Genomic DNA, 25,877 nt, shown 5'->3' on the forward strand with positions numbered 1-25,877 from the left:
AGGGGCAGGGGCCATATACAGAGTGAAAACTATCTACTGTTTAGCTGCCATTGAAGTGAAAATTAGACATGTGGTAATGGAGGATGGAATTTCCTCTTAAACCTATTGGTTTTCAAGTGTTTTCCCCCTTCAGATTAAATACAACCCCTCCCCCCATTTGTAAATCTGCTTAAAAAACAGTTGGTTTGTGTGTATGTATGGGAAGTAAAGAGATGTACACCATTCTCCCTACCTACTATCCCCCACCATCTAGCTTAGTGCAGCATCTTCAGTTGGGTTCTCTGCATAATTCTAGGTTTCCCACATTAGAAAATCAAAAAGGAGATCAAAAATATAGTACTATAGGGCCTCCCCGGTGGCGCAGCGGTTGAGCACTGGGTTGCAAAGCTGCCTACAGCCTCTGCAGCGCCAGTTCGATCCCCCGCTGCTCCCCGGCCACCGGAGGAGGGTCCTGCTTGGCGCGCAGACCTCTCCTGCCGCCCGCTCTGGTGAATTCTCTCACCCTCCCGCGCTTCTGACTATACCCAGTGTTTGTATAAATAAATAAATAAATCTTAAAAAAAAAAAAAAAAGGAATATAGACTATAAACATGGACAAGTGAAAAACACTACAATAATTAAAACCCTATACTAAAAATTCATACTTCAATAGGGAAGAGATGAATATACCAGTGACCCTGAAAGCCCAAGGACTTCCTAAATCTGCACCTTAAGTTTTAAAGAAATGTCATTGCCCACTACAAACCTGCTCCATAGTATCTTTTAGAGCAGTATTTCTCGAACATTGATAGGTGAGGTGTTCTCAAAATCAGAGTAGGAAAGGCTCTAGACATGATCCAATTCTGTTCATGACTTAATCCAATCTAACCAAGTTCCTAAACTGGTCCAATAGCAAGCTCATTCTATATGACAACAAAATTGCAAGAGGTAGAAGAGCCAATGGCTAAAAATTGTGGCTTTAATAGCATTTACATGAATGAAATTCAGTATTAACTTCCTGTGTACCTACTGTGCCCTAAACTAGTTATTCCCTTAGATTCAAGTCTTCACCTCATTCTCAAACCTCCCACTTTATTCAAGGTATTATTTGGACTGCCCATCAGACTTAAGGGGAATATTTTGCTAAACCTTTTTAATTTCTTTTTTTTTTGTTTATTTAAATATTTTATTTTATATAATTCTTACATCTTTTTTCATCTTTGCACAATGTATGCATTTTCATTTTGGTTATATTCTCCACACAATTGCACCCCCCTGCTAAACATTTTTTTAACTCAGTTCCTTTCCTGTGCTAACTTTAAGCTACACACTTTGAATACATTTTTCTTAACCATCAATAATTTCTAAGGTATCACAATTTTACATACAAGCAAAAATGAGAAAAGTGACTCACTCAAGGCCACACTCAACAGACAGGGCTTAGTTTGGAACGAGATCTCTTGGGCCACACAGCCCAAAAATTTGACACTACCTCCCTTAACTCAAAAGATTAAAAACTCAAAGAAGTTGTATCTTTGGAAGATGAATTTTTATATCTCTATCTGCAGTGGGATTAGAATCCATGCTTGTGAAGAGATGAGAGCCTTAACTTAGCATCTAACTGGATTGTTTTTCTTATTAAAAAATTTCATAAAGTTATGCATATTCCTGAGAAGCCAACATATTTCCATCTCCCTGGTTACAGAGAAAATATTATAACCCTGCAGCAAGCCTGAGGGTAGCACTAGTGTGTTAATGGCTTAAAAAATGATTCCAATGTCCGCATACCCTCAGGCCTAGGGCGTTTATTGCTGGAGGCCAAAGGACTCTTGGGATTTCTTTTGCTTTGAGGAGAACTGACAGGAACCACCTGGGAGCTTGAGGAGTGGGGCTGTAAAAAGGATTTCTGCAACTCCAATGCAAAATGGTAGTCCGTATGTTCTGGCATGTCCCATGCAGGTACTAGAGAGCCACATTTCTCACAGGGCACCTGGTCTTCAGCAGCCAAAAGACTTGAGGTGGTACTTTCTTTCTGCGACACCTCTAGAGCAGACTCGGAAGTAACAGAAACAAGCTTGCTTGGGCTGTCCTGAGTCAAATCCATCTTTGCAGAAGTTGCTTTAGGGGATCCTAGTTTCAATACCTCTTCACATACAGGGGCACAATTTGGATACTCTGTTGGAAAAGAGTTTGGCAACTCTTTAGAGGGGGACAGTGCATTTTGTGGGGGGCAGAATGTTGAATTATTAATCTGTTTTTGCTTTAAAAGCAGACTTTTCTGTTTAAAGAAGGGCTCAGTTCCTGTCGCACGACAGCTTTGGAAAGATAATGAGGGCTTGGATGGTGAATTGTTTATGGGGGCCTGGGTAGTAGCACTAAGAGGTAAAATTGAAGCTTCTTTGCCTTTTTGCTTTTCTACAGCTTTTTGGAAGAATGATTCCAGAGAAGTGGTTGCTTTCTTAGTGGCTGTAACCGCTGGGCCACTTCGCTGGGTCTTAGCTTCAGAACTGGTAATTGGCACCTTGGGCAGAGAACTTGGGTCATTGTTCAAAAAGACGGTGATGTCTGTGCTGGAGGAGGGGGTAGAGGCAGAGAATTTGGTAGCACAGAGGAAAACCATTGTGAGGGGAGGGGACCTGTATAGAAAGTAAAGGAACAAGAAGATTAGCACTAGGCCACAGATTCAATTTGTAAATTACTTGGGATTCTGGCTCTGTGACCAGAGAAAATTTTTAGTGCAACAGTCCTCAAACTTTAGGGGTATACCAGATCAACACAGATTCGGTAGACCTGAGATGGGAAGAAAATTTGCCTTTCTAACAAGTTCCTAAATGCTGATGTTGCTGGTCTAGGACCACACCTTGGTGGTCTTAGACTGATTATGACCAAGACCTACCAAATCAGATATGTGTAAGTTAGATTTCCCCCCCCCCATTTTTTTAAAAGATTTATTTATTTATTTATAAAAGAACCGGGTTACAGGCCAGATGCGCAGGAGGGTGAGAGGATTCACCAGAGACAGAGAAGGGAACAGAACAGGCAGACTGACGAAATACACTGCTGAGGGGAGCAGCAGGCGCTACAGGAGAGGTCTGCCGCACCATGTGAGACCCTCCAGTTTAAATATTCTGTTCCCCAGTTAAAATATTCCAGTTTACGGGCCTCCCCGGTGGCGCAGCGGTTTAGCGCTGGGTTGCGAAGCTGCCCGCAGCCTCTGCGGCACCGGTTCGATCCCCGGCTGCTCCCCGGCCACCAGAGGAGGGTCCCACATGGCCCGCAGACCTCTCCTGCCGCCCGCTGCTTCCCTCAGCAGTGTACTTCAGTCCTTCAGCCTGCTCTGCTCCCCGCTCTGGCTCTGGTGAATTCTCTCACCCTCCCGCGCTTCTGACTGTACCCAGTGCTTGTATAAATAAATAAAAATAAATTTTAAAAAAAAAAAGTTAAAAAAAATATTCCAGTTTAAATATTCTGTACCCCAGTTCTATGCATAAATAAATCTTTTTAAAAAAAGCCACCACCGGGCCTCCCCGGTGGCGCAGCGGTTGAGCGCTGGGTTGCGAAGCTGCCCATAGCCTCTGCAGCGCCGGTTCAATCCCCAGCTGCTCCCTGGCCACTGGAGGAGGGTTCCTTATGGCATGCAGACCTTTCCTGCCGCACGCTGCTCCCCTCAGCAGTGTACTTTGTCAGTCTGCCTGTTCTGTTCCCCGCTCTGGCTCTGGTGAATTCTCTCACCCTCCCGCACTTCTGACTGTACCCAGTGCTTGTATAAATAAATAAATCTTTAAAAAAAAAAAAAACTTTCCTTATATAAAAAAAAAAAGCCACCACCTACTCCTAATTTTGACAGGCTTTCAAATCTAGAATTTCTAGAGAATAGAATTCCACCCAAATAAATTTACACATGAAGATGAAATTTGCTTTAATATACAGAGTTGTCCCTTGAGAGTAAACATTACCTTAAAGTTATTATTACAGTATCTTATTATCCTTTGGTTTCATGCTTTGGGGTAGTGTTATAATCAGGCAATTTAGATGCTTCCCTATCAATAAGTTTCACACTACTGGTGAACGGTATTAATTACAGTCTGCCAATTTGTAAAGGTTCTTATGAGCATGTTACTACAGTTATCATTAGGTTCAGTAAAATTGTCCAATATTTAAAAATAAATATGCTGGGAAGTCAGCATTAAATTATCCAAATAAAGAAAAAAGACTTCAACTGTGGGTGTGGGGGTGTGTGTGTGTGTTACAGTGCCCCTATGTTTAGAGAAGCAATAACTTAGGCATTAAGTAAATTTTTATTTTTGAAATTTAAGTAAGCAACCAATTTGTCTTTCTCAAATATATTTCCATTGTTGGACTACTTTTTTTCACTGCAACCTGGGACATGCTAAGTAACTAAAGAATTTTAGTCTAGACAGTAAATGAACATACTCTAGTCATGTATTTGGTTTTTTTTCCCTTATAACTAAAGTGTTTAGCAACATGGTATTAAGTATTACACTATTAGTGCACTAACTGAGTTGGGGTATTAGAGATTATGAATACAGGTCACTTTAATTATCAAAGAAAATGCATTTGCTTTTTTTCAAAGAAACAAAACTCAAGTAGTCGAGAAGTTCCCAAGTATATTCTTGAAACTCCCAAGTGCAATTTGGCCATTCTCTGATACTGGCTCACTCTGCCTTAGAACTAGAATACACCAAATGCAAGTTAGCTGCCTTGTTTCTGGTATTGCTACTGTGTTCTTTCCCTCAGTGCATGACCCCAGCTAGGTAGAGCTAAAACAGGGTATAAATAAGTCTCCTTTGAGAAGATGAACTAGAATGAAACTTACCATTCAGTTTGGATTCTTGAAGTATTACAGTTCCTAATGGCAGCAAATGCATCATGGCTCATCTTGTAAGCATCATAGTGGGTGAGCGCACAGCAGCGGCGCAGGCTGCTAAGACGTTTGTCTCCTTGAACACGGATGCTCACAGCCAACTGGATGGCCACTCTGTCATTCTGAGTATGTAAAAGGATACCAGAAAAAGTTAGCATGAACATCTAGATTCTATATTCTGAACTACATGAGTAGAAATTAAAATGATTTGGCAATAGCCAAGTTTTTTTTGATGCTATTTCTGAATGTAAAAAGTAATTGGAAAATATAATTTGGGTGATGGATTATTAGAATTTCTAGGATATAGGGCCTCCCCTGGTGGTGCAGGTGGTTGAGCGCAGTGCTGTGAAGCTGTCTACACCCTCTGCAGCACTGGTTCGATCCTGGCTGGCTGGCGAGGATCCCACATGGCGCGGCAGACCTCTCCTGTCTCGCGCGCTGCTCCCCTCTGCAGTGTATTTCATCAGTCTGCCTGTTTTGTTCCCTGCTCTGTCTCTGGTGAATCCTCTCACCCTCCTGCGCATCTGGCTTGTACCCCAGTTCTTGTATAAATAAATAAATCTTAAAAAAAAAAAAAAGAATATCTAGGATATAATGACAGGTGATGGAACAAGATGAAATGAAAATGGACTCCTGATTTTCATTCATATATATTTGTCCACAAAGGAAGATTATAACAAATACCTATAGTACTACATTCTATTTTGTACTTAAGTGCACATATCAGTAATTGTCTGAAAGAAAGATTCAAGCCAGGATGTCAAGATTGAGTAGGGGATCTATTGTTTAATCTGCCCTGATGCTTAAACTTACTAAGAGCAGAAGTTACTGCTATCACCTCCTTGCAGCCCATCCACAGAGAAGATACAGTACAGTGAGCCTGTCTCTAGAGAGCAAGATCATTGACTCACTTTTTAGTGAAGTCAAAGAATCAGAATAGTGCTGATGCAAGCAAGTCAAGAAAGAAAGGTCAAGAGGCAGAATATGTGAAGGTGAGAAGTCTGCACAGACTTTTAAAAATCAAAAGATGCCAATGAGAAGAAATATCTCTAAAGACAAGTCAAGAGCAGCAACATTTCTTTTTGGTATTTGAATTTGTAAATACAATTCATACAGATTTGTATATTTTGAGACACACAAAGTGAAGCCCTTGTTGACTAAAAGCAACTGCAACTAATTGCCTTCTATATATTAGGCACTATTTAGAGATAAGAGAGCAAAATAAAGGCTGGGCATTCAAGGATCTTGTAGTTGTTTCTTTTTAAGGAGAGAGTGAATAAAAGTAATATCAAGTGTCAAATCTCTGACTTAATACTATGTCTCTAAAAGTGCCAGTACTTCTTCATTACATGGACTTTAAGTCCAATAATTTACAGCCCAGTCCCTATATGTCCTAAATGTCAAGCTGTATTCTGATAAGTAGGCATGTGACAGAAATGAATTCAGAGTGCTATGGGAATAAAAGAAGGTGGGCCTCCCTAGTGGCGCAAGGGGTTAAGACACAGCACTATGAAACCGCAGCCACTGCAGCACAAGTTCGATCCCTAGCCAGGGAGGTGATCTACATGGCACAGCAGACCTCTCCTGTCTCACCTGCTGCTCCCCTCAGCAGTGTATTTCAGTACATCTGACTGTTCCGCTCCCCACTCTGTGGTGAATCCTCTCACCCCCCGCATCTCTAGCCTAATTCCCAGTTCTTGCACACATAAATAAATAAATCTTTAAAAAAAAAAAAAAAAACAGGGCCTCCCCTGGTGGCGCAGGCAGTTGAGCGCAGTGCTGTGAAGCTGTCTGTAGCCTCTGCAGCATCGGTTCGATCCCGGCCAGCTGGCGAGGATCCCACATGGCACGGCAGAGCCTCCTGTCTTGCCCGCTGCTCCCCTCAGCAGTGTATTTCAGTCAGTCTGCCTGTTCTGTTCCCTGCTCTGTCTCTGGTGAATCCTCTCACCTCCCCGCGCATCTGGCCAGTACCCCGCTTCTTATATGCATAAATAAGTCTTTAAAAAAAAAAAAGACAAAGAAGGGCAGAAAGTGCTAATGTGACAAGGTAGTTGGGAAAGACCTCTTGAATAAAATGAAATTTGAGCAGAGAGTTAATAAAATGAGGAAGCAAAGGTTCTCCGAGCCAAAGGAATGGCAAATACAAAAGTGCTAAAATGGGAGCTTACTTGGTGTGTGAAATAAAGAAGGCCAAATGGAATGGAGGCTAGAGAAGTGTTAATGAAGAGTGGGCGATAAGGTCAGAGAAGTAGCCAGAGGATAAAAGAAATCCACACAAGTATAAAGGGAAGTCACTAGAACACTTTTATACAAAGTCCTTTTAAGTTTAAAGATGTATTAGCCACGGATCCCTACTAAATGGTACTAGAGACAAAAATGGGAAGAAAAGCCCCAAGGGCTTATAAAAAGGGATGAGAACAGAGCGACACCTAGTGGGCACAAATAATGCAAATACACAGATAATATGTGGGGATCCTGTCCTCTGTGCTGCAAACCACAGCACAAATACTCTCCATCAAGTCAGTTAAAGGCACAAGCAAGCAGTTTTGGATGATTCCCAAGAGTACATGTTAACTTACAGACTCAGTTCAACAGGAGAGGAAATATCAATACCACCAGGAAAGTGAAAAGAAAACCCAGGGCATGGGAGAAAATATTTGCATCTGAGAAGGGGCTTGCACCCAGAATATATAAAGAACTCTTAAAACTCAGTAATAACGAATTCATTCAAAAATGAGCAACTAGTGGTTGCCTAGAGTTGGGTAACTGCTAGTGGATATAAGATTTCTCTTTTGGGTAATGAAAATGTCTTAAATTGTGGCATAGATGAACAAGTCTGGAATATACTAAAACTACAGACATATATGTATACTACAAATGGATGAATTTTAAGTTATGTAAAATATGTATCAACAAAGCTAGTTGTTTCTTTTTAAGGAGAGAATAAAAAAAGTAATCATCAAGTGTCAAATCTTTGACTTAATACTCTCTAAAAGTCCAATAATTTACAGCCCAGTCCCTAAATGTCCTAAATGTCAAGCTGTATTCTGATGAAGAGCCACTGTATATTCAGGGTTGCAGGGGAAGTAGATAAATTCTTAAGCAAATGGAAGCAAATGGTAATGAGGAAGACAGGGTTAGTCAGGTCTTGTGTTCACAGATGGCAACTTTCAATGATCATGCTGGGAGTTTTATGCTCAAAACTTACTAGGCTAGTATCTTTCTGTAGCTTTGTTTCTACTTCATAAAGAACAACTGGTATTTAAGTCCCAAAGTTCACCCTAGGAATAAAGAAGAAAATCTTACATCATTTCGGTCCTTGGTTAGTCTCTCTTCTAGTTCCTGGGCTAATTGCAAAAGCCACCATTGTACCTAAAAGAAGTATTGAGACTTTTAGTCTTTCATCTGAAAACTCTAGGTTTATTATAGACCTTAGATGGATTTGTTCATTTTTCCCCCCAAATGGAAATGTGCACCAAACTCCTTCAGAGCTATCACAGATCATGGAAATCTTCAGTATTCTGATCTGCTCTAGCTGAATATTTTTGTTTTCTTTTCCTGCTGGCATGCTATCAGGTGAATTTCAAGCATGTGTTTCAGTTCTGAGAAAAAAAGACAAACCTGATGCATAATATCCTAAGTCTTCCAAGTTTTCACCTACCAAAAAATTAATTCATTTGAAGCTTCAGTCAGTTCCATTTTATTTCATTTTAGATTTAAAATAAAGGAAAAGTATTATGTCACAAGTTAAACTAGTTAACTTTCCACACACACACACACACACACACACACACACAAAAAGGACATTTCCCTTCATACTTAATAGAACAAAGGTCCCATGTAACTTATTAAATCTCCCACAGCTATCAAAACCTATCCACTTGCTCCCTTAAGTAGCACTGCTTTGTCAAGAATGCCTACCTACCTGTTCCTGAGTAGTCAGAGCTGTTTTTCCTGGGAAGTTCTTGCTGCAACCAATGGTTTTGGGTAGTTGCCTGGGTTTGACTGGATCATGTTCAATCCCACGACACATGGCATACAACCATGATCTAATAAAACCATCGCAAAGTTTAAGGTGAAGGAAATGATTACTTTTGTTAAAGCAAAACATCTATATTAGACTTTTAACCCTTTCATTTAAAAAAAGGAAAAAGTAAAAAAATAAATAAATAAAAAGGAAAAATACACTCTAAGTATATTCTGACAGAATTCCTGGCTTTCCTAATGGATTTCAGTGTACTATACTGCCAAGGAAAGGAACACAGGTCATGTTTTCTAATGACAAGTCATCATATTTTCAGGAAAGTATCAAACAAGTTCCTAATTCATATCATGCTTTTTGGTACTTACTACAGACTAAATACAGGATTACAAAGGAATATCAGTATCTTTGCACACATAAATGATGTACTTATATATATACAAGTTTCAAAGTAATAATTCTTATCAACCTTGTAGGTATGAAAAAACTCATCTAGACTGATATGCTATAGTGATTTAATGTTGTAAAATGAAAGGACCAAGGAAATTACTCAAGGAACAAATGTTTTAATCTAAAGATAGGTCTTGGTTTTACTAGATGCTTTTGTCTATATTTGAATTTAGCATCGCCATAAAGTTACAGTTAAAAAAGTATTATGAATCACTTACCCATTCTTTTCCCCAAAATGACTCTGAAGTTGGGATTCAGTGAACTGGGTTAGTTCACCCATGTATTCTACCCCAAGAATTTCAATGACTGATGCCCCAAGCTTTCCTCCAAGACTACGGCTAACAAGAGACAAAGAATTTATATATCACCATGAGTATCTAGTGAGTAGTGAACATAAGACATTTTGCTTTTGTAAGTACCCCTCTGGAAGGTTCAAGGGAAATGAGACCATATTGGTCCCATAGACTATTAATTTTCCAGCATAAAGACTAAGTAGTTATGGGAATTCAGGTATCTTTGGAGGTTAGGGTCTGGGAAGAAAATTAACAATAGCACAAACAAAAGGTTAAAGTCATTGATTAGTTGTCAAGTCAACTGTCTACAAAACTTTGGTTTTTTTAAAAGATTTATTTATTTATTTATACAAGAACTGGGGTACAGGCCAGGAGGGTGAGAGGATTCACCAGAGACAGAGCGGGGAACAGAACAGGCAGACTGACGAAATACACTGCTGAGGGGAGCAGCGGGCACGACAGGAGAGGTCTGCCATGCCATGTGGGACCCTCACTGGCCAGCCAGGATTGAACCCACGCTGGCTGCGGACAGCTTCACAGTGCGGTGCTCAACTGCCTGTGCCACCAGGGGAGGCCCCAAAACTTTCAATTATATAGGACTTACTGTTCCAGGGATTAAAATTCCAATCAAATTCCAAAACAAATTAATTTAAATTCCAAAACAAATCCTAATTTCTATGACTAAAGGTCAGCCTGGCCTCTGAGGTTACCTAAAATCTGTCCTTAGTCTATCATTTCAGCCCTATTTCTGTCACCTATCAGTGACTTATTAGTAAGCTAAACTAATTTTTGGCCCAATTCACTGATAATACCTTGTCCTTTCTCCCCTCTGTGTTCACTTGTTCTTCTAGTCTCATCTGACTCTCCAAATTGAGCCAAATCTCAAAACAAAATTACATCCTTTTTCGTAAATCCTCAGCATACTCTTTCCTTCTGTGAACTTTGGTAACTACCTATACAATTCATTTAGCAATTAGTCATGTATACTCTTGTGACAGCACTTTCACTGTTGCTTTGAACTGATATATCCCTTCAACAGTATTTTAAGTCCTTGTCAAGGACACACAGTTGGTAGGCGCAACCTAGTCATTCATTTTGTTTGGCTTTGCCTCATGTCAAGTTTGACAGCAATTCAGCAGCCCTGAACACCTTGATATCAGAAGAAAGAAAAGTGAAAGTCCAATTAATTTTGTTATTTAGTAATAGACTTGAATTAAAAAAAAGCCCCAGAGAAGTAAACATAGCTAAAAATCAGGTTTTTTTAAAAATTCAAGATTAAGTAGCTTCCACAGTTAATCCATGACTGAAGGTTCATTAAGAAAAAGTCTCAGGGGGCTTCCCTAGTGGCTCAGGGGTTAGAGTCTCCGTGCTATCAAGCTATCGCCAACACTGGTTTGAACCCCAGCGTGGGAGCTGACCCACATGGTACAGCAGACTTCTGTCTTACCTACTGCTCCCCTCAGCAATTATTTCAGTAGATCCACCTGTTCTGCTCCCCACTCTGTCTCTAGTGATTCCTCTTACCCCCTCGTACCGCTGGCCTACACCTTGTATGCACAATTAAAAATAAATCTTCAAAAAAGAAGAAATAGTCTCTGTTTTGCAAATTTTTCTGTTATCTCCCTCTGCGTCCCTAATACCTGTTTTCCTGGCTTCAATCCTTCATAAGGATTTTCCATGTGTATGAAAGAAATATAATTTCCATGTATATGAAGGAAATTTAAGGTGTTCCCTTAATACTTACATTTTGCTAATAGGCACTTGGCTGAAGAGCTGTGGGACTGACCCATGTGAGACCAGGGTCTGGCGATTGGGCTTGTTTAGTCCACAGGCCAGTTTTGCCAGGACCTGGAATATGGAAAGTATAAAAACTTCATTACTATCAATATGCTCACAGAGAGGTGAAGAATATGCCACACACACACACACACACACACACACACACACACAAACAGTTTAAGGGCTGTAATCTTCATTGTTCTTTCCATAGCTTCCATTCTTAGTTTTCCTTTACTCATTTTTGCCTCCCCCATTTATTCCTTAAGGCCCTCTCACTTCAACCAAATAAAAGCAGGGATTACAGAAGAAAACTTTTTTAACTTGTCCATATGAGAATGCTGAAACATGCCCTACATTTTTACATTTCTTGGTTAGTCCATTTTGATTGCCAGACTTAATACTGACTAAAGCTTAGGCTCAAAGTCATCTTCCAAGAGCAAACATCTTATACTATAAACGAGACTTCAAAAATGAAAAATTAAATCCTGGCAAACTCTCTTCAAAAAATAAAGTACTCTAGTGGTATCATTTCATAAATTATCATTAGTAGTAAAAGTATAAAATCATTCTTTAAAGTCACTGGAGAGGGCCTCCCCTGGTGGCGCAGCAGTTGAGTGCTGGGCTGTGAAGCTGCCCACAGCCTCTGCAGCACCGGTTAGATCCCCGGCTGCAGGCGAGGGTCCCACATGGTGCGCAGACCAATCCTGCCCCGCCCGCTGCTCCCCTCAGCAGTGTATTTCATCAGTCTGCCTGTTCTGTTCCCCACTCTGGCTCTGGTGAATTCTCTCACCCTCCCACGCTTCTGACTGTACCCAGTGCTTGTTTAAATAAATAAATTTATAAAAAAATAAAGTCAGTCAGTCACTGGAGAAATTCTTTAGGAAATTTTACTAGGCAACTTTTAGTATGGTTTAAATGACTATATTGGTATGCTTTGGTAATTTCCCTCTTATTGGGAGGAGGGGGAGAAAGTAACCAAGGATAATCAGCTACTGCCCAATTATTGAGCCTAGTCAGTGGGGATGAAGTTCCCAAGCCCTCACTGCACTTTAAATAGAAAGGGAGCTTTTCTGCCCCTGAACTGAGAACTGTCTGTTTATCCTAAATCAAAATAGTGGTCCACATTAAAGAAATTTTATTATTCCATTTCTCTTATTGCTCTCATTAGAAAAGGGGAAATAAGCTAAAACATGAAAAAAACCCCAGGCAACTCCACATAAGAAATTCAGCAAGGGGGTGTGGCAACCTATCATATGAGCTTTGCATACAATATCTCTGGGGGGGCTAGGGAACCAAACCCCTGGTCCAGAGATGTGTGCAATTTGAGTGGGGCGTCCTCCTTTTCCAATGGGGGAGGAAAACATCAAAGATGTGACTGGGAACCCAGGGCAGGACTAGAAACCAGAAAGGAGACAAGAGGAGCTGGACTGACCACATACTGGAGTCTGTCCCCACTGGGGAAGTTCTCCACTGACATTGGCGTGGAGCAGGGTTTCCAAAGCCAGAATTACTAGATTCAGAAGAGGCATCATGTGACAATCACTGAAATGAATGGGACAATCAAGGTGAAGGAGGATGCATGAAACGCAGAGACTGAACTGGTCTGGAGAAACAAGACAGTCTTCTACATCACAGGAAGTTCCAAAATCAAGGAGTCTGGAGAACCACTCCACACACTTGCCCTACAAGAGGTTCCTGAAGTGCTCTGCCTTGTTACCTGCCTCACAGTTACTCTTGGGAGCAGCCTGTTCTGCTTGGGTCCAGGAGTGCAGCTCCTCACCCAGGGAAAGGACAAAGTTCCAGGAAAAAGACAAGGCCTGTGGGCTGACCATCAATGCACATTTTATAGCAATGAAGAAATGGGAGTCATCGGAATCGGGGAGGGAGACATGGGGGAGCAGGGCTGGATACATGGGTGGATCACAGGTGGGAGGGCCACACCTAAGGAAAACATACTATAGAAAGATGACCCATGATGTAAGAAAATAAAATTAAAAAAAAAAATTCAGGAAAAGAACAATAGGTTCCAGGGCCTCCCTGGTGGCGCAAGGGATTAAGCACCGCACTATGAAGCAATCCACAGCCTCTGCAGCAGGAGTTCAATCCCTGGGTGGCCAGGGAGAAACCCACATGGCAAGGCAGACCTCTCTTGTCTTACCCGCTGCTCCCCTTGGCAGTGTATTTTGGTCAACCTGCCTGTTCTGTTCCCCACTCTGTCTCTGGTGGATTCTCTCACCCCCCTCATCTCTGGCCTACAGTACCCAAGCTCTTGTATGCATAAATAAATAAATCTTAAAAAAAAAAAAGAACAATAGGTTCAAAGACTAGCCTTCTTCTTTCCCTATATAGTTCAGTCAATTAAGGAAATACTTTGAATGCAACTATATAACTAAGCATTTTCTGTGACTTTCAGCCTACTTCTTAGCAAAGTATATTTTCAATGTTGGTTCCCATGTTAAAGAATTTCTTAGGCTTTTCTTTGTCAACCTGAATTTTAAATAGAAACTCATTTCAAAGTATATATATATTGATTTAAATGCCCCGCTCATGTTTATCCTTCTTGTCTTTAGCTGCAGATACCCATGTTTCTCTTTCAAATCAGCCTTCACCTTGTTGTGTGAAATTCCAGCTGAACACTGAAAACCAGTCTGCCTCTCTATGGCTGCCCTCATTTCCTCCACAATCACTGCTCCCACGGTGAGCTGCAGGTCTGGAGAGGTGTTATCAATTTGAAGAGAATTAAGCCATTGAAATAAGCCTTGTTTTCTTATCTCCTCTGAAAAAGTTAAGAGATCACATTTAGACATTTTTTAAAAATCAGGATGTTATTCAATTGTGCTATCTAATGCAGAAATGTTTACATTTCAGATACTTAGATACGTATATTTTCACAAAAATATGCCAGCCATGTTAGACAACTGAGAACAAGAAAGATCACCTTCTTCATACTGATTCTAACAGACTTAGCCTCCACGTAAGTTGAACCTTAACATTCTGGTTTGCAAGAAATATTTTATATTATCTTTCATGAGCAATGATTTAAAAGTACATGTTTTTAGGCCTCCCTGGTGGCACAGGGGTTAAAGTCTCAGCACAGTCAAGCTACTGCCAGCCACTGCCCACGAGTTAGGTCCCCAGCCAGGGAGCTGACCCACATGGCGCAGCAGACCTCTCCTGTTTCACCCACTGCTCCCCTCAGCAGTGTATTTCAGTCAGTCTGCCTGTTCTGCTCCCCATTCTGTCTCTGGTAAATCCTCTCACCCCCCACACCTCTGTCCTACACCTTAGTTCTTGTATGCATTAAAAAAAAGAAATGAAATCTTTAAACAAATAAAAATAATAAAAGGAAATACATAACCACTGCTTCTCTCCTTTGCTGACTTGTCTTCCTATAACACCGTTATACTGAACAATACTGTCTATCCGCTTTCTCAGTGATGTTTTACAGTTTTCGTTGACCTACTTTTGCATATATTGTTAAATTTATTTTTAATAATTTCATGAATTTAGTGTTTATTACAAATGCTACTACTGCTTTTTAAATTTCAATTTTCTTTTTTTTTTAAAGATTTATTTATTTATGCATACAAGAGCTGGGGTACAGGCCAGAGTTGTGGGGAGTAAGAGATTTCACCAGAGACAAGTGGGGAACAGAACAAGCAGACTGACTGTAGTACACTGCTGAGGGGAGCAGCAGGCAGGTCAGGAGAGGTCTGCTGCGCCATGTGGGTTGCTCCCTGGCTAGTCAGGGTATTGAACTCGTGCTGCAGTGGCTGTGGACAGCTTCATAGGTTGCGTCTTAACCTCTTATGCCACCAGGGAGGACCAAATTTCAATTTTCTTTCTTCAATTTTAGTATACAGAAATACTAGTGATTTTTTATTTTTACATATTGACTCCCGCAGCCTTGCTAACATTACTAATCTCCAAAATTTATTCAAGTTTGCTTTTTTTGTTTTTGGTAGATTCCTCAGGCTTTTCCATAAACATGGTCATGTCACCTGCAAAGAAAGTGATCAATCTTTGTATCACAGAAAACTGCATGCAGAATTGTCTTATATGTAGATATGTATTTTTCTGAGACAAGCAAGGTCCACAGCTTTCAACATTTTCATATATATAGCCTCAAGAAAACAAAAACAGAAGAACTTAAAAACCAGTGATTTAAAACATTATAAAATCAATTCTAATGTTTAATTTTAAAAAGCTAGCTACATAATAAAATGTGGTACACAAAGCTTAAGACCAAAGAAAATCTTCCTTATCATGATCAATAAATTTATGACTGGTCTCAGAATACTGAAGAATACTGAATCATAATATATCATTAAGTATTTATATATCATAACTCCTTTAAGTAGCACATATTTATTGTTAATTGTATTTTCCCTAGAGAACTAAAGAATCTAAAGAACTAAAGGATCTGTGAGTCTCCAGCATAATAAACTCTGCTTTATCAGGATCAGAAAATAGAACAATTCTTCAGTGGTCCTTCCCACAAGGTTCCCTGGCAAGTTCTATCAATATTACTAAAGGCATAATACACAACTGATCAACAGCAAAGAAAACTCTACGTTGATTTTTTTTTAAAAAGATTTATTTATTCATGCATACAAGAACCTGGGTACAGGCCAGACGTGCGGGAAGGTGAGAGGATTCACCACAGACAAAGCAGGGAACAGAATAGGCAGACTGACTGAAATACACTGCTGAGGGGAGCAGCAGATGAGACAGGAGAGGTCCACCGTGCCATGTGGGTATCTCACCGGCCAGCCAGGATTGAACCCGTATTGCAGACAGCCCCACAGCACTGCGCTCAACTGCCTGTGCCACCAGGGGGGGGCCCTACATTGATTTTTTAAAACATGGCAGCAGTGAAAAAATTCACCACTGTAACTAGAAATAAGCTTAACTTTCTGGAGCTTCTGGACAAATCTGTATTGTTTCTACAAGTAATAATAGATGTCCTTATGGTTCTTTCCCTTCCCCCAAATTAATTTGATACAAAGATTTGTATCCAATTTCCGTTTGATTTATGTCCAGCATACAGTTTTTTAATGAAATTTCTTCTGAGTAAGAATGTTACAAAATTGTTCTAAAGTACATATTACAAATGAAGGGGAGAACAGATACACTGTTTTGAATATAGTCATTATCAAATGTATTAGAAAATGTTCAGAAAAAAGTATATAAACCCTGTTGGAAAGACTCTGATGTAGAATTCTTTGCTCTGGGAGACCAAACTGAATTCCACTTTTATCACATTAGATAAAATTTATTTATTTATTTTTTTTTTAAAGAGGCACGTATTTTATTTATTTGTTTGTTTGTTTGTTTATACATGCACTGGGTACAGTCAGAAGCGCGGGAGGGTGAGAGAATTCACCAGAGCCAGAGCGGGGAGCAGAGCAGGCAGAAGGACCGAAGTACACTGCTGAGGGGAGCAGCGGGCGGCAGGAGAGGTCTGCGCACCATGTGGGACCCTCCTCCGGTGGCCGGGGAGCAGCCGGGGATCGAACCAGCGCCGCGGAGGTCGCGGGGAGCTTCGCAACCCAGCGCTCAACCGCTACGCCACCGGGGAGGCCCACTTTAGATAAAATTTAATAAAACACCCAGATTCTTTTTAATTTAGTACCTAGAACTATTATGATTTTTTTTAGGAAGTTTTTTTTTTAGATATATTTTTATTTATGCATACAAGAACTGGGGAATAAGTGAGGGGTGAGAGGATTCACCAGAGACAGAGTGGGTAGTAGAACAGGCAGATCTACTGAAACACATTGCTAAGGGGAGCAGTAGGCAAGACAGGAGAGGTCTGCTGCGCCATATGTGGGTTAGCTCCCTAGCCAGGGATCAAACTCAGGCCAAAGTGGTGACAGCATGATAGAGCTGAGACTTAACACCTATACCACCGGGGAGGCCCCATAACTTAATTATTATCACAAAAGAAGTTTTATTTTATTTTAGTCTAATAAAATATTTTCAGCCATCAAATAAATTTTACTTATTAAAGTACTTTTATGCAGATTATATCATGAGTTTTTGTCACACAGATGAACTTTAGAAAGAATTCATTTATCATTCCCCTACACATCAATAGGCAAGTAGAAATATAATAAAAAAAAAAACATGAAATCATAATAGCAGCATTAAAAAGCATCTAGAGGGTCTTCCTGGTGGCATAGGGGTTAAGTCTCACCACTATCAAGCTATTGCCAGCCACTGCAGTATGAATTTGATCAGCCGCCACAAGGTGTAGCAAACTTCCGTCTTGCCTGCTGCTCCCCTCAGCAGTGTATTTCAGTCCGTCTGCCTGTACTGCTCCCCACTCTGTCTCTGGTGAATCCTGTCACCCCCCACCCCTGCAACTCTGGCCTACACCCCAGTTCTTATATGCATAAATAAATAAACAAATAAATCTTTAAAAAAATTAGTCAAAGCATACTCACACAATTTGTGCACTTCATATGTGCTATCTCAACTAAAATAAAAAAATATGCAGAATTCTATATCTCAGAAAAATAGAAATATTACAACAAATCAAAATTTCTAACTCAAAAAAGCTTAAAAGGGACAACAATAAAGATCTAAAAAAAAGATGAGCTATATTATTATGAATGTGATAATTTAACATTGCTATTCTTATCTGAATATATAAATTCAATGTAATTCCATCAGGAATTTTTGAGGAATTCAATTAACTTATTCTAAAATGTATGTTGAATAAAGGCGCATAAAAAGCTAAGACAATTTTGGGCCTCCCTGGTGGTGCAAGCGTTGGATCTCAGCACTATCAAGCTATTTTCAGCCACTGAGCCATGAGTTTCATCTCTCGCCAGGGAGCTAACCCATATGGCACAGCAGACCTCTCCTGCCGCCTGCTGCTCCCCTTAGCAGTGAATTTCAGTAGATTCGCCTGTTGTGCTCCCCACTCTGTCTCTGGCCTACACCCCAGTTCTTCTATGCATAAATAAAAAAATCTTTAAAAAAAAAAAGCTAAGACAACTTTGAAAAAACAAAAACAGAGGGAATCCTTATCAAATATTATCTTATACCATAAACAACAAAACAATTTGTTTCTGGGGGAGGAATAGAGATTAAAGGGATACCACTAAAACTAATCCACTTAGATATGGGAAGTTGAGAAACAATAGACTGTTTAATAAATAAACGCTGGGAAGACTGACTCACTCTAAGAATAATAAATTAAGAGGCTCAATGCCTTAAGTAAAATAAAAATATCGATTCCATATGTTTCAAAGACCTTAAAGTATGAAGCAAATAGAAGAAAATCCAGAAGAATAGCTTTGTGAACTTCTGGTAGAAATGTCTAAAGCTAGGTTCAAAAGGTAAAAAAATGATGAACTAAAAGAATTTTGGTTGGGGTGGAAGGAAGTCAATGTACTATGGTAGAGGATTACTGGTGCTTTTATGGTGGGTATAGTATATAACATACATTTGAGGAGGTGTAAACTAATACACCTCAAACACATACAGTGTTTAACCAATGTTACCTCAATAAACACTAATTTTTTTTTTTTAATAGAGGCATGTTTTATTTATTTATTTATTTGTTTGTTTGTTTGTTTTGTTTATACATGCACTGGGTACAGTCAGAAGCGCGGGAGGGTGAGAGAATTCACCAGAGCCAGAGCGGGGAGCAGAGCAGGCAGAAGGACCGAAGTACACTGCTGAGGGGAGCAGCGGGCGGCAGGAGAGGTCTGCGCGCCATGTGGGACCCTCCTCCGGTGGCCGGGGAGCAGCCGGGGATCGAACCAGCGCCGCAGATGCCGCGGGCAGCTTCGCAACCCAGCGCTCAACCACTGCGCCACCGGGGAGGCCCCAACACTAATTTTTTTTTTTTTAACATTTTTTTTTTATTTCTACAAGAGCTGGGGTACAGGCCAGAGGCGTGGGAGGGTGAGAGGATTCACCAAAGACAGAGCGGGGAGCAGAACAGGTAGACGGACTGAAAGCACTGCTGAGGGGAGCAGCGGGTGAGACAGAAGAGGTCTGCTGCACCATGTGGGTATCTCCCTGGCCGGCCGGGAATTGAACCCGTGGTGCAGAGGCTGCAGACAGCTTCACAGCACTGCATTCAACCCGCTGTGCCACCAGGGAGGTGCAATTTTTTTTATATATCTGAAAGGGCAGGTTACTATAAAAAAGGAAAGTAAGGGACACTTGACCAAACACAAGAAAGCAGAAATAGCTGCCCCTGAAAGGGACAGATGTGCTAAAAGAGACTCCTGCATAAACACAGGCGAGCTATCTTGGAAGGAGAGCTACCGCTCCTGTTTTGCAAAGAGAAAAGGCTAGTGAAGAGAAACACCTGCATAGTCAGTCACAAATGGGTAGGGGAGCTGCCAAACATTTTTTTTTTTAAATGAGGAAAGTAAAATAAAAATTATTGTCAAAGGATAGCATAAACAAAATTAAGGCACAGGGCCTCCTTGGTGACACAGGGATTAAAGACAGTGCTATCAAGCTATCACCAGCCACTGCAGCACAAGTTCAAGCCTGGGCCAGGGAGCTACCCACATGGCATAGCAGACCTCTCCTACCTCACCTGCTGCTCCCCTCAGCAGTGTATTTCAATAGATCTGCCTGTTCTGTTACCCACTCTCTCTGGTGAATCCTCTCACACACCCTCCCCCACCTCCGCACCTCTAGCCTACACCACAGTTCTTGTATGCATACATAAATAAATCTAAAAAAAAAAAAAAATTAAGGCATAACAGACTTGGGAGAGAAAAGATGCACACTAGGCCTCCCTAGTGGCGCAAGGGGTTGAGACATGCCTATGAGGCTGTCCGCAGTCACTGCAGCACGAGTTTAATCCCCGGCCAGAGAGCTACCTACATGGTACAGCAGACCTCTCCTGTCTCACCCGCTGCTCCCTTCAGCAGCGTATTTCAGTCAGTCTGCCTGTTCTGCTCCCCACGCTGTCTCTGGTGAATCCTCTCACCCCCCCCACCTCTGGCCTGTACCCCAGTTCTTGCATGCATAAATAAATCTTTAAAAGAAAATATGCATGCCAAAGACAGACAAGGGACTAATTACTAAGGATTAATAACTCTTGCAAATCTCCTCCACCCACCAACCAAAAAAGGCAAGAAATCCAATGGGAAGTAAAAGATCATAAAAAAAATCACAAAAGTAGAAATGCAATTGATTAACAAGTATATGAAGAGCTGCTCATCCTCAATCATTACATTACAGAGAAATGTAAATTAAAACAGACCAAAACCACATAATATCATTTTTATGGCAAGCACATTGGCAAATATTTTCAAACATCAGAGAATAATGGTTATTGGTGGGAATCTGGGGGAACTAGTAATTCCTGTTTACCTTACTCCTGGTTACAGTGGTGCTGGGAAGCAACTGGCAGTATTGAGTAAAATTAAGAATATGTGTATATGATTATAACCAAGCATTCCTGAAAACATTTCGCCAGAGAAACCCTCGCATAGGTCCAAAAGATGATGAATGAAGGCATTCATCATATAAACATGAGGAGTTAAGACTTCTTACTGGAGTTCAACACCAGGATAATGATCTAATCATGGTAAATCTTTACCATGGATTATACCGCAATTAAAAGCAATCCAATTATGGGCCTCCCCTGGTGGCACAGCGGTTGAGCGCTGGGCTGCGAGGCTGCCCGCAGCCTCTGCAGCGCTGGTTCATTCCCCGGCTGCCAGCGTGGGTCCCACAAAAAAAAAAAAAAAAAAAGCAATCCAATGAAATCTATAAATACCAAAATGCTATCCTATAAAAGCATATATACAAAGCAAGACTGTGTAATTTATGAAGACACACATATATATCTGATATACCAAATACATCAGTGGGTACCAGAGTATTATGTATCACTAATAAGGGGAAAAGTAAAACAGAGTGAGAGTAGCCTTGCACAGCCCATTGATGAATATGTGCCATGAATTCATTACATTTTTGTGACTCAACTCCGTATAACTTGGTCTCCCTTAAAAAAGCTCACCCTTATGATGAAGAAATAAACTAACAGTTTAATACTATAAATTAATCCACAAATGACAAAAAGTCTACCATCTATTTTATATTTCTAACTCTTATCTATCCTAGTTATATCTAAAGAGAAACTTGATTTCATAAGCTTCTCAAAATTAATATACCTGAAAAGATTAGTATTTGTATATCCTTCCATGTGAGTCCTTGTGATTCACTGAGGCTGTAGTTTAAGTTTCCTCTCAATCAATCCAAGAAGGATCAGTATGATCAAGCAAAGCAGGTTCCAAAAGCAGGAAGCAGAAGCAGTATGATGTTATGGAAGTACCTTTGTGAACAGTCCCTTCTGCTGTTGTAGACCCTTGAGGCAACCCTTCAATATAGGTGGTTGGCAACAAGTCTGCTGAGATAGGCTGACCTTGTAGCTTTTGTAGTCTCTCTTGTACAGCACTGGTCAGGTCTACATAAGCCTCATCAATACTGGCACGTTCAATCACAGCAAAACGAGACATTACCTTCATCACTTCAACACTAGCTTCCCGGTACCTAAAAAGTATAAGGATTACATGTGTAGGCAATAAATGGAGGCAACTCTGAGATTGTCAGCCCCATTTCCTCCCTCTCAAAATGTAACACTGACATATATAATCACTGTAAGGTCTCCTTAAAAAGAGGAGTGGCTTAACAGAGACTAGGTAGTAACCCAACTGAAGGGGGTCAATGATCAGGCAGATAGCAGAAAGAAAAATAACGATGGAGGCAAACATTCTTAGTGTGATTCTAGAACTACACCGAGGTAAAAAAAAAAAAAAAAAAAAGTACCCAGGCCACAAATATATCTATGTAAAAAAAATGCTTCACACTCATTTTAAGTAGAAAACATTTTACTATGTGTAGGGGCAGGGACTGGGCACTGAGCAGGTTATCTATGGTCCATCAGACCGGGTAAAGGAGTCGTCAGAGTCTTTAGTGGCTTTTGCAGGTTTTTTATTTAGATTTACCAGGCACATGGCAGGCAGGCCTGCCAGCCCCCAGCAAGTCTTCACTCTATCTGGGCTCTCTGGCCTTCTCACGTGTTCTCTCTGTTCCTCTCACGGCTCTGCTTCTCTCTCAGCTTCTCTTTCTCTCAGCTTCTGCTGGCGTCCCCGTGACACCGCCCTTAAAAGCCCAGCCTCTCAGCCCAGGTGTACCCACTCCAGGTGCACTCCATCAGGCATGCATTCAGGCCCACAGGGTTCCCTCATTTATCCTAATGGCGGAAGGGCAGAAAAGCCTGATACTTTTTCTTTACCCTACACTATGATCACTGATTCCTGTTGTTTTTATACATCTAGCAGAGTATTCTGCTTCTACATTTGTCAGGATGGCACGTCTCATAATAAATAAAATGACATGGATACACACACACACACAGAGAGAGAGAGAGAGAGAGAAAGAAAGAGGGAAAAAGAGAGAGAGAGAGAGAGAGAGAAAAGTTCTATTTCTCCTGGGAGATAAACTAACATTCAAATTATTAAGTTGAAGATAAGCACTTGGAATGTGGTTGCTGTATCTGGGCAGGCAGACTGCCTTCCCCAGGGGATACCAATCTCACCATAAACCTTCTATTCAAACCATAACAAGCAGCTCCTCAGCTGTGTATAACTAGTTTTCCATGGTAATATGTGGATATTTTCTTTGCTTTGTACTTGCTATGGAATTTAAAGCTAGTTTGTTATTCCTGCTGAACTCATTTTATTTACCACAAAAATAGAAATATTTGCACCTCTTCACTAAGAGATCTATAAAAACAAGTATAATGTTCTAGAGCATTCTAAAGTGACAGTCAGAGAACTACAAAATGATTTGGCTTTTTTTCTTTTAATTATTTGGTTTGGAGAAGAGAGCAGTCAGACCTCAAAGTTAAAAAAAAAAAGCATCAACTTGCACAAGACTATGAGCACTACATACTAACACACAAAGTCAGGAAAGGATATTCTATTGCAGTATTTATTCCTTCACAGCCTCTTGAGCAAATCACTCCAAGTTATTAAGAATATTTAATAAATACTTAACATATATGCACTTTCACAATTTTATTTTTATAATCAGGTATCTAAAGTTAATAATTTTTAATTGCTTTATTTTATTATCTTTCTGGTCTACAAACTTATTCCTAAATTTTCTAAAAGTGCCTTTGTTCATTACTTGATGAATAACTTAAGAGTAAAATAAATGATCCAGTTAAAAGCTGGCAGAGTATAGCATTTCAAAATCACATTCAGAAGTCAACAAAATAAATTTCAAGGAAGTTTATGTTATCTTTATTAGCATAAAATTCTATTCAAAACTATGTAGCATATGTCTATTAGCTAAATTGATTCTAATTTAGGGCTAAGGTATTATACTCCAGTCAAATCTGTCTTCTGACAATAACTCTGATGTGAGGTTGTCTATAACTCCACCTCAGACTTTTAATTCATAGGTGAATTCAGCAATATCTCAAGTCCCAAGTCAAAGCACACCACACCACACAGTATAGTGTACTATGAAACTGTGGATACTGGAATCTAAAAAAAATTGAATGCTCAATCTTCTACTTCCTAGCTATGTGAACTTATTTAACCTCTCTAATATGTTTCCTGATCTGAAGAAGGGAAAGATGGTACTAGAACCAACTTTATATGAGGTTTAAAAGATATATTGCTATGGAGAGCTTAATACAGTACATAGTACATGGACAAATGCTCAATACATACTAGCTATTAGAATAATGATAAAGCCTGGGACTTACATATACCTCCATAGGCTATATACATGTTTCCCACTCCAAGGCTAACATAAAATTTGCAGAAAGACAGCTCAGTTCAAAAACAGATATGTTATTCTAGTTTGAGACTGCTTATTTCTGGCAAATAGTGCTAAATATTGCATTAGAATATCAGTCTGATTCAGCATTCTCTAGAAAAACTTAGTTTCATTGTCAACTATATTTCAAACAGGTAAGACTTTTGACCTGAGAACTTGGGAATTGGCATTAATTTTTAATTATAACATCCAATTTTTAAATCATTAAGAAACTGAGTGTCAAGAGCAGCAATTGTTAGATAATGACTCTAATTTATTCCTCAAACACAATATCAAAATCTGTTTTCATTTCACACAGAAAGTTGAAAGCTAACCAACTCCTAGCTTCATGGAATATTAGTTCTGATTTCTATTCCCCTTAAACTATCTTTTCTTCTTACTTGGTGAGGTTAGCTTTCCCACGCAACTCACGAACTTGTGCCAGTAGAAGATCAGGACATAACTTCTTAGCATCGTCTGCCCACATGTTTCTAGTGACGCCAAATGCACGGGCTTCATAACTCACTGCAATTATTCTAAGGTTAGAGAAAAAGGGGAACAGAAAAATGTTTCATGATCACAAAATTAACATGAATAGAATACAAATATAATAATAGAAACTTTCTGGTCACAGATGCTATTACTCAATCGCAAACGCAGCAGCTCAGAAATCTCAAAAAATAGAACCTAGGTTAGTGTCATGTATTCTTATAAAGTAGCACAAGAACTGTACAGTATCTTACAAGTATCCTTGACAGTTACAAGAATAACAGTGATACATACCCACCACCTTTCCATGATTTGTACTGCACAACTGCACAAGGTTTATTCCTCAAATGAGGATTTTGCCGCTGCTCCACTTGAACAAAAAAACAGTCCATGTCCACTAGAGCAACTACTCGGTCCTGTCCATTAGCCATTTGTCTGTAAGGCAATATTTTATGCACAGTTAGAAAGGACACCTAATCCAAAGTGCCAAAAAAATTTTTATTTCCATTCTGCTACTGCCAAATTTCCATAAGCATGGGAATACAGAAACAAAAACAAAATCGGCATTTTCATACACTGCTGGCAAAATTACAAAAAGGTACAATTTTAGGAATGTAATAAGTATTAAAAAAATTGGGGGGGGCCTCCCCGGTGGCGCAGCGGTTAAGCGCTGGGTTGCGAAACTGCGCGCGGCCTCTGCGGCGCCGGTTCGATCCCCGGCTGCTCCCCGGCCACCACAGGAGGGTCCCACATGGCGTGCAGACCTCTCCTGCCGCCCGCTGCTCCCCTCAGCAGTGTACTTCAGTCCTTCTGCCTGCTCTGCTCCCCGCTCTGGCTCTGGTGAATTCTCTCACCCTCCCGCGCTTCTGACTGTACCCAGTGCATGTATAAACAAAACAAACAAACAAACCAGCAAACAAATAAATAAAGCATGCCTCTATAAAAAAAAAAAAAAAAAAAAAAATTGGGGGGGGGACCTCTCTGGTGGCATAAGGGATTAAGATGCAACCGATGAAGGGCCTCCCCGGTGGCGCAGCAGTTGAGCGCTGGGTTGCGAAGCTGCCCACAGCCTCTGCAGCGCTGGTTCGATCCCCGGCTGCTCCCCGGCCACAACCGGAGGAGGGTCCCACATGGCGCACAGACCTCTCCTGCCGCCCGCTGCTCCCCTCGGCAGTGTACTTCGGTCCTTCTGCCTGCTCTG

At 40.5% G+C, this 25,877-nt stretch overlaps 1 protein-coding gene across 2 annotated transcripts; it reads right to left on the bottom strand.

Moving 5' to 3' along the window:
* Positions 1–1,723: 1,723 nt before the first annotated feature.
* Positions 1,724–25,107, bottom strand: POLH (DNA polymerase eta; the record flags this gene model as incomplete). Of its 2 annotated transcripts, XM_084228344.1 has the most annotated exons (10): positions 1,724–2,615; positions 4,817–4,986; positions 8,171–8,236; positions 8,790–8,913; positions 9,515–9,634; positions 11,334–11,437; positions 13,978–14,144; positions 21,690–21,907; positions 24,589–24,723; positions 24,971–25,107. In XM_084228344.1, 10 exons carry the CDS (start codon positions 25,105–25,107, stop codon positions 1,724–1,726), a joined length of 2,133 nt encoding a protein of 710 aa, XP_084084470.1. The 2 variants fall into 2 exon arrangements, with proteins under 2 accessions (XP_084084470.1, XP_084084471.1); XM_084228345.1 differs by lacking the exons at positions 21,690–21,907; positions 24,971–25,107 and having other exon boundaries at positions 24,589–24,706.
* Between the last annotated feature and the right edge of the window lie 770 nt (positions 25,108–25,877).

Source organism: Talpa europaea, assembly GCF_964194135.1.
Source record: "Talpa europaea genome assembly, chromosome: 2".
Taxonomy (NCBI): domain Eukaryota; kingdom Metazoa; phylum Chordata; class Mammalia; order Eulipotyphla; family Talpidae; genus Talpa; species Talpa europaea.